This window comes from Nicotiana attenuata, unplaced genomic scaffold (genome assembly GCF_001879085.1).
Source record: "Nicotiana attenuata strain UT unplaced genomic scaffold, NIATTr2, whole genome shotgun sequence".
NCBI lineage: Eukaryota > Viridiplantae > Streptophyta > Magnoliopsida > Solanales > Solanaceae > Nicotiana > Nicotiana attenuata.
In genome coordinates this window covers 167,660-176,453 of record NW_017670456.1, presented here as the reverse complement: position 1 = coordinate 176,453, position 8,794 = coordinate 167,660, and the positions used below count along the sequence as shown (strand labels likewise).

At 37.3% G+C, this 8,794-nt stretch overlaps 1 protein-coding gene across 1 annotated transcript; it reads left to right on the top strand.

Moving 5' to 3' along the window:
* The first annotated feature begins 759 nt into the window (after positions 1–759).
* Positions 760–3,362, top strand: LOC109239673 (myb-related protein Myb4-like). Its single transcript, XM_019406260.1, has 3 exons — positions 760–1,054; positions 1,463–1,592; positions 2,357–3,362. Exons 1-3 carry the CDS (start codon positions 922–924, stop codon positions 2,937–2,939), a joined length of 846 nt encoding a protein of 281 aa, XP_019261805.1. The 5' UTR covers positions 760–921; the 3' UTR covers positions 2,940–3,362.
* The last annotated feature ends 5,432 nt before the right edge of the window (positions 3,363–8,794 follow it).

The following is an 8,794-nucleotide window of genomic DNA, read 5'->3' as shown; positions in this document are numbered from 1 at the left end:
ACATATATACCGTCTGTTTGCTCAAAAAATGTTACACATCTTACGAGTACAAAACAATATAAATTAATCCCGGGATAATCATAGCAAATCGTAATAATTCGTTGGACCAAATGAAAGAAACTAAAATAAGAACTCAGAATTAGGGGGAGAAGCATTAGAAACCTTTATTGATAATATTTGTTTGGTCTGCCTCTCCATGAAGAGGTTCAGAGCCTTACAATGGTGTTTTTCCCTTTCCATAAGAGGGGTATATTTTTTCGTTTCTCTCTCCTCTCACTAGTGGTCAAGAAGCCCCCCCCTTTTCTAGGGCTACTGCTCTTAGTATTTATAGATGTGAGCTTTGTGAGCTGGCGATAAATGGCCGTGGCCATGCTGAAGTTCCGTCCCCATGGGGGAATGACTGGGCCGTACCCTCGTAGATTAAATCGGACAAGAGTCGAGTCCTGTTACGAATAAGTGGCCATACCACTTCATTAATTATGTCTTAGCTCAGGACGAGATTAACTCCGTTAATTATCGTGGGGTCGGATTTTGACCCATACAGTTAGTCCATTTTGGAATTGAGCGTTTATACACACTTGTCGTACAACATGTAAAAGATATATTTATTCAAATCGTTATTTTCTTTTATTATTTCTTAGTGAGAGAAAGAGAGAGAGATCCAACTTCGTGGAAATCGCAAGCAAGGACGACTTTTTGAAAATGAGACGCTGGTCTTGGATTTTTTTGGCTATAAATAAGTCGTTATTTTACAAGCATAAATAGGTAGCCATCCTTGGCCTTTCTCATTTCTTGAATAGAAGAGAGCACTGAAAAAGAGCTAAACCACAGCCAAAAGATATACTACTTCTGAAGAATAAAACCAACTGATTAAAGAGTCATTTATTCACAAATCAAGATTAGCAAGTGATTAAAGCAAAAATGGTTAGAGCTCCTTGTTGTGAGAAGATGGGGTTGAAAAAAGGACCATGGACTCCTGAAGAAGATCAAATTCTTGTTTCTTATATTCAAACAAATGGCCATGGCAATTGGAGAGCCCTCCCTAAACTAGCTGGTAATTAATTAATTCCTTCAAATTCTTTTTCATTTTTTGATATGAATGATCAAGATACGGGGTAGTTCGGTGTACAAAGTATCCCGCGTTATTCAGAATCCGAGAAAGAGCTGCACCCCAAGGGGTGTTATATAGGCACCCCACCCTGATACAAGTACCAGTAGCTGATTTCATGGCTGGAACTTATAAGTCATGCGGAGACAGCTTGACTGTTGCTCCAAGCTTCCCTTCTCGTGATCAAGATATTGATTGGGAAAAAAAAATGGTGAAAGTTGGAAAAGATTGGTTTAGAATTTGTAGCATTCTGTTAGAGAATGAAAACCTATTTTTGTATTAACATTTTCTTGAACTTTTTACTAGTAAAAAATCATTTATTAATTGTTTTTTTTTTCTTTTTGGATTTATCAGGACTTTTGAGATGTGGGAAGAGTTGCAGATTACGTTGGACTAACTATTTGCGTCCAGATATAAAGAGGGGAAACTTTACTAGAGAAGAAGAAGACTCCATTATTCAGTTACATGAAATGCTTGGCAATAGGTCAGTTTCAAAAATCATAATTTTCCATTTTTCACCTATATTCTTTATTTGCTAATTAATTAAACAGTTTCCTCGATTATTCTTTCCTCTTTAGATCTATCACATGCATATAATCCCTTCATTATTTTCTTAAAACTAAATAAAAAGAAGAAAGAAATTAAAGGAATTCTAAAGAGAGAGAGCAACGGCAAGAAGAATAATGATCACAACTTTAAAAGCTGAATATTTTTTTTAGAGTATTGTCTTTATCATATTCAGTAATGCCTTTGCATGCTCATAATCATTATTCACTGAAAAAGAAAAAAAGAGAGAAGAAAAAATAATCAGACTTTCTTTCATTTTTAATTCCCCTTTTTATAAAGACAATGCCAAGCATGCTAATATTTTATCTTTGGAAAACTTTTGTCTTTTTTGTTCAGAGAGTAGTTACAAAATTTAATTGAGATTAAACAAAAGAAAAGTATCAGAATGTACTTATCTTATCATTTTGTTTGTATCAAGGAATAATCAAAATATATATATGAAAAAGATTCGTTTAGACAGTTTTGTAGTTACATAATTTAATCTCATTAATTAGCAAATCTATATCATTAACTTGCTAAACAAATCAAGTCATGTGATTCCTATCTCTATAGGTTCTTGTGACACAATAATTAAAGTTAAGCACTACGTACCTTAATGCTTGTCCACTTCTCTTTAAATTATAATTATAAATATTTGTTTAGATTTTGTACTAATAAAAACTTCCTTAATTATTTTTTCAGATGGTCTGCAATAGCAGCGAGATTACCAGGACGAACGGACAATGAAATTAAAAATGTATGGCACACCCACTTGAAAAAGAGGCTTAAAAATTATCAGCCTCCTCAAAACTCCAAAAAACACTCCAAAAACAACCTTGATTCCAAAGCTCCTAGTACTTCTCGGACCTTCAATAATTCAGGCAATTTTAGCAACATTCAAGAAGATATTAATGGGCCCGTGACCGGCCCGAACTCGCCACAACGATCGTCTAGCGAGATGTCGACTGTCACGGCCGATTCAACGGCCATGACGACCATCACAATCGATAATCAGAATATGTTTAAGCAATTAGATGAGATGGACTCGTGTGAAAGTTTTATTCCAGAGATTGATGAGAGTTTTTGGACGGATGATTTATCCACGGGCGATAACTCGAATTTTGATATGGAGGGTACAGGTGAAGAATTACAAGTCCAATTCCCATTTTCTTCCGTGAAGCAAGAAAGTATGGACATGGTTGGAACAAAATTAGAGGACGACATGGACTTTTGGTACAATGTTTTCATAAAGTCCGGGGACTTACTAGATTTACCGGAATTTTGAGGGGTCAATTTGATTGTACTACAAAATTGAAGTAGTGGAATGCCAGCTAATTATTGATGCTTAGGCTTTTGGGAGGCAACAAGTTTGAATCTTCATGTTTATTTATTGACCTTTAGCTCTTGATAGGACCACCAAATACTCCTAGTTGATACTTTCTTTCTTTTTAGTTAGGATAATCTTTTTCTTTATTTTCTTTTTTTTCCTGTCTTAGTTTAATTGGGAGAAAGCATAGTGGATGGTGATGTGAAAAAAAGAAAAATTATGATGGGATAATAATTTGTATTAATTAGGATTAGGGAAAAAGAGATTTTAGAGAAAAGTCTTCAAGAAACTCTAGTCAACTTAGCTTAATTGTATGTGAAATACATCTTTTGTAACATGACATTATCCAAAAAGAATAATTAAAAAGGATTTATTTTCATCTTTTTCTTTTTAAATTGGATAAATTGTTGTGTTCATTTTCATGATGAAGTTGACATTGAGTTTAATACAATCCTTAATTTCCAGTTTAATATAACTATTTAATATTTGGATCTCACTAATCCGACTAATTTAAATTAGCATGTGTTTAATCAAAAAATAGTATTTTAGTCAAAGCTAGAATTTAGAAGAACTCGGGTTACTGATAATTAAAGAAATGAATAAAAGGAAATAATTCTGAGTAGCAATATAAGAATCAAGAAAAACAGATGATGCCAAAGTATATTTCAATAACTTTTTTGTGTGTCCTACAACTGATCATATATCTCCTTTTTATAAGTACCTTTGAGAATGTACGTTATGCCAAATCATAATGAGGCTATTATGAATAATTAAAGACATTGAATGCTACGTTACACAATCATTACATTGAATATATGTATTCCTTAACGGACTCAGCATTTAATACCCATTAAATGCTGTATCTGCACGCTTTTTTATAACCAGATTCATTCCTTCTGATGCCCGGATATAAATAATTTAAATAGGTACGGGCGCCGTGCTATTTATCTGATGTCCCGTGCCTCTTCCTCCTTCTTTCCTCGTGTCTGTTTTACAACTCTTGAACCGTACCTAACTGTGATTCATTGACCATTTGACCAATCCACGTGTCCTGACACGTCACCATATATATAAAATACAATTTTTTCCAATACAGATAGTCCCCCCACTTTCCATTTATTCATCAGTTTGAATATTTGGGAAGTGAAATTCATTTAAAAGAGAATTTTTGTCACCATTAATGCTCTGACAGAATCGACGCTTCAATTGTCACTTCCATTTAATGCATTAGACACGTGTCATCCTCTTATTGGTTTTACAGTTTTGCAGCACTTTCTTAGGCTTTCTTTTCGGCTTCCCTATTCACGAAGTGTCAGTTATCATTATTATAGCTCTTCCATCATTGTACTTTTTCCTTTTGCCGGTCACCCATTAGTATAAATATAACTTCTTTACTTGTCTTTTACCACATAAAGCGTGTCAAACACTTTAATTCTTCAAAAACCTCTTATTTTCTTCTGCTTTACTTCAATATTCTTTGTCATAACTTCACCAAACCCTAACCCTAGGAGAACCCCCATTTTAGATAACTTCCCCAATGCTCCTGTTAGGCATAGAAGAGGGGGTAGACTCCGTAGCTTGGGGTCTGCTCGTGGTGGTAGCACATCCACTCCTTCTTCTAGCTCGGGTCCCTCTTCTAGGACTAGAGGTTCCCTTTCTCAAAGATCTTCTTCTAGGAATAAAGAATCCTCTGAGCCCCTTCGTGAGCCTCTAGTTGAAGAAATAGTCCCAACAGAAATTTCTTTTCACCATGATAGAGAATCTCTCAGGACCCAAGTTGCCTCTTTAGATCGTGCTGACGCTTTCCCCACTCAAATCACAGATATTTTAACTCCCATAATTCGTAAAGATTGTTACTGGAGTGACGATTTTCCAATTATCATTCCTAACCCAAATCAAAGGATCACTTCTTACTTAATCGGATTCTCTTTTGTTTACACATACCCTTTCACTCTAGGGTTTAAACCGGCCATTGACCCGGTCATTCTAGACTTTTGCCGTTTTTTCAACGTGTGTTTGGGTCAAATTGGTCTGATTGTTTGGAGGGCTGTCGCATGCTTGAGGCACCTTACTAACCTGGCGGAGGTTGAATTTACTTTTCCCCACCTAATTCATCTCTATTCCCCTAGGCTTTTTCGCAACGGCGTGTTTACCCTAGCAGCCAGGAGCAAAAGGGTTTTAGTGAGCCCCGCGGACGATAAAGACCGTTGATGGTATGCTCGGTTTGTTGCTGCCCCCACTGTTGGTTTAGTGGGTGAAAATAACGTTCCTTTTCCTGAGAAGCGAAAATTTGAACATAAGTATTAAATCTTCCTCGTGCCTTTTCCTTGCAAGCATTATCAACTTTTCTAATGTCGTTACTTTTACTTCTCTCAGCAACCATGGGTGTTTTGGAGACCGTGCCCAACTTCCGTAGTTGGGTAGGAAAATTGTTGAAGACCGCTCCAATGGAGGGTAGGTTGTGGAAAAACCTTTCCAACCGTTACGGTTGGAAAGTAAAAACTCATGGTAAGAGTTCCCATTTTACTTTGTCTGTATATAAATATTTTCTTTGTTCTAACTTTTATCCTTCTTTTTATCAGGATTTGCTATCCCAGGAGTTACTACAGAGGCAATCATAGCTTCTCGTGACTCTTTGAGTACTCGTACCTCTTCAGCCCAAGATATATTCTTGGGTTCTTCAAAAAGAAAAGCTACTGAGGAGGAAGATTCAGAGGAAGAAGATGAGGGTTCCCTGGTGATGAGACCACGAGCCCGGAGACGTATCGTCTCTGATGACGAGGCTAAAGTCTCCCCTCATTTGTCTCTTTCCGAGCCTGTTATTACTCCAGTTATCATTCCTGATGATGACATCTCTCCTCACGACACTCGTGAGTCTGTCGATCAATTTTTTGTTGGTGGTTTTGGTAGTGGAAACTTAGGGCCTGTTCTAGACGAGCTTCCCTTGTCTTCCTTTTCATCTCCCGTACCTGTGATTGCTTCTTTACCTTCATCAACTGTTGCTTCTGTTCCTTCTTCCACCGTTCCTCCTTTGGCAATTCCTCCACCTATTGTTCACCATGCGGAGGTAGGTTCTTCAAGTAGGAGTACTGCTATGAGGAGCGTAACCATTGAGGTTCCTGCTAACAACAGCCTCTTGAGAAAGCCCGGTCAAGCTGATATTTGGCTCGAGCCTTTGATTGGCCCCATCGAGAAAGCAAAGCTTGAGATCCATAGCAACCTAACTCTCATGAATGACATAGTGCATGCCACTTTAAAGGTATTTTTCTTTCCTACTTTTTCTTCATTCTATAAGAATTTTTGACTTTGGGATTCTTACTTCTCTTTTTTACGCAGGCCAATCTTATAGGCACTGAGCTGATGAGCAGAATCTCCCTCTTGGAGAAGGTAGCACGTGATTCCCAGTTGGAAGCGAACAACTGGAAGGAACAGTTTGACAACGCTCAAATTGACATGGAGGATTTACAAGAGAGAAGAAGTACCTTAGAACAGCAAGTACGAGCATTATCTTCGGAGCTGGCGGTCACCAAGGCTTCATCGAGTCAGTCAGAGAGGGAACGGGAGCGCCTTGAGTCTTCATTTTCGGAACAGTTATCCAAGGCCAATGAAGAGATCAGGGCGTTGAAGGATCTTTTGAATCAAAAAAAAAAATTTATGTCGGGGAGCTTGTTCAGAATTTTACTAAGGCACAGAAGGATCTTCGAGCCTCTATTGATAAGGTGCATGCTTTGGAGAGTTCTCATGCCACCCTTCAATCTTCTTATAGTTCTGCCATGGCTGAGAATGAAGAACTCAAGAATAATGTCGCTGCTTGGGAGAGGGATTATGAAATCCTTGAAGAGAAAACTGATGTTGAGGTAAGTTGGGCATTCTTAAATTCACGTCGCGACACCTTACTGGAAATGGGTCAAGAAAGCTACAACCTGGAATTAGAATTAGCCAAGGTAAATGAAACCATTGAACGAGCTCAACAAACACAAGATTTTTCATCTCCCGAGGATGAAGCTTCCGTGATTGAAACTCTCGTGGCTGAAACTCCCGTTGTTGAAGTTCCTATGAACGCTGAAATCGCCACGGGTGTCTTACCTTCTTTAAGCCCAATTGTGCCTCACGTTGCGAGCCAAGGTGAGACCTCGTCTGTTGGTGCTCCTAATGCTGTGAATGAAGATCAACTCGCAACCGTTGATGATCCTGCCCAAGTTGAGCCCGTTGATGATCCTTCTTCAGTTCTTTCTTCTTAGTGAAAAAATTTACATTGCTTTAAATTCCCTTTTTGCAGGTACCTTTTTGGAAAACTATGTTTAAGGCCCTTGGATTCTTTTGAAAGTTTTTTTTTTGTAATGAAACCCTTGGTTATCATTTGAGGGTTGATTTTGGAACGAAAGTCCCCAAGTCTTTCACAGGGCAATTTGGATAAACAATTTCATAGTTTTGTGACTAAGCTCTTACTTAGTCTTAAGTATTCAAGAAGTTTTTTATGTTATTGTTTTAACTACTGTTTGCTTTTATTCTTGCCTTTATTCTTAAGGACTTATAGAATAATTTTGCATTTTTATTATTTGAAAATGCTTCTGTTAATCTCATGATTTAAACATGAGTTTTATAAAAGACGGCCCTTTTATATTTCGACACTTAATGAAGAAGACGTCTCAACTTCATAATGGTGTTAGCATACGATAAAAGAAATAGGAACACGCATGTTTCTTTGGAATAACATTGACAAGTTTTTATTTTGAGCCTTGACAAGTTTTGAATAACATCTTACATGTATTTGAATTACATCTATAACTTTCTCGTAATTGTTTTTCCTTGTAACAGATTTTTAAGAAAAAATAATAAACACGAGGTTTTTCTTTATAACCCGTTTTAGAACAATAAATGCAAGGTTTTTCTTTACAACCTGCTTCAGTATATAGCTTTTACCCTAACTACAGTAAGGTTTTCTTTAGCCTTGGCTCATGACTTCGTGTGACTTTTATTACTCTGCACTTGACTTTTTCAGGCTTGATTTTTCTTCAATCTTCTCTGCCTTCTTTATATATACTTGTGTATATTATGTAGTCCCCCAAGTGTTTGAGTGTTGAAGTATGAAGCCTTGAGCACTTGATAGTTTCTCTCGTTTGGTCCTTTTCCTGAAAAGGAAATACATACGGGAGTCGGAGGTACGGATTATAGATGAAGACTGCTTAACCCGTTTAAATTTCTATCAGAATAATTGTAACCCTAGGCCAGGAATTGTAGATTATTCCGTGTGCCTTACAGGTCGTGACTCATCATTTAGTACGTGATAGCTTTGTGCCTATCATCTAAAATCGTTAGTAAAATTTTAACAATTCAAAAAAAAATTAAATGTAAAATGGTGATACCTGACCGTGGGTATTCCTTAGAAGTAATATCTCTTCAAATGAACAGCATTCTAATGTGAAGGCAGTACTTTTCCATCCATTGTCTCCAATTCATATGCTCCCTTGCCTGCAATATCACGAACTCTATAGGGTCCTTCCCAAGTTGGACTTAATTTACCCGCGTTGGCTGCCTTTGTAGACTGGGAAACCTTTTTAAGTACGAAGTCCCCAACTTTAAAGAATCTGAGGCGTGCTTTCCTGTTGTAATATCGTTCTATGACTTGTTTTTGTGCTGCCATTCTTATTAATGCAGCTTCTCTCCTGCCTTCCAGTAAATCCAAATTGACCCGCATCTCTTCGTCATTAGATTCTTGTGTCTTTTGCATGAATCGTGTGCTTGGTTCTCCTATCTCAACTGGAATCAAAGCCTCAGCTCCATAAACTAATGAAAAGGGTGTTTCTCCTGTG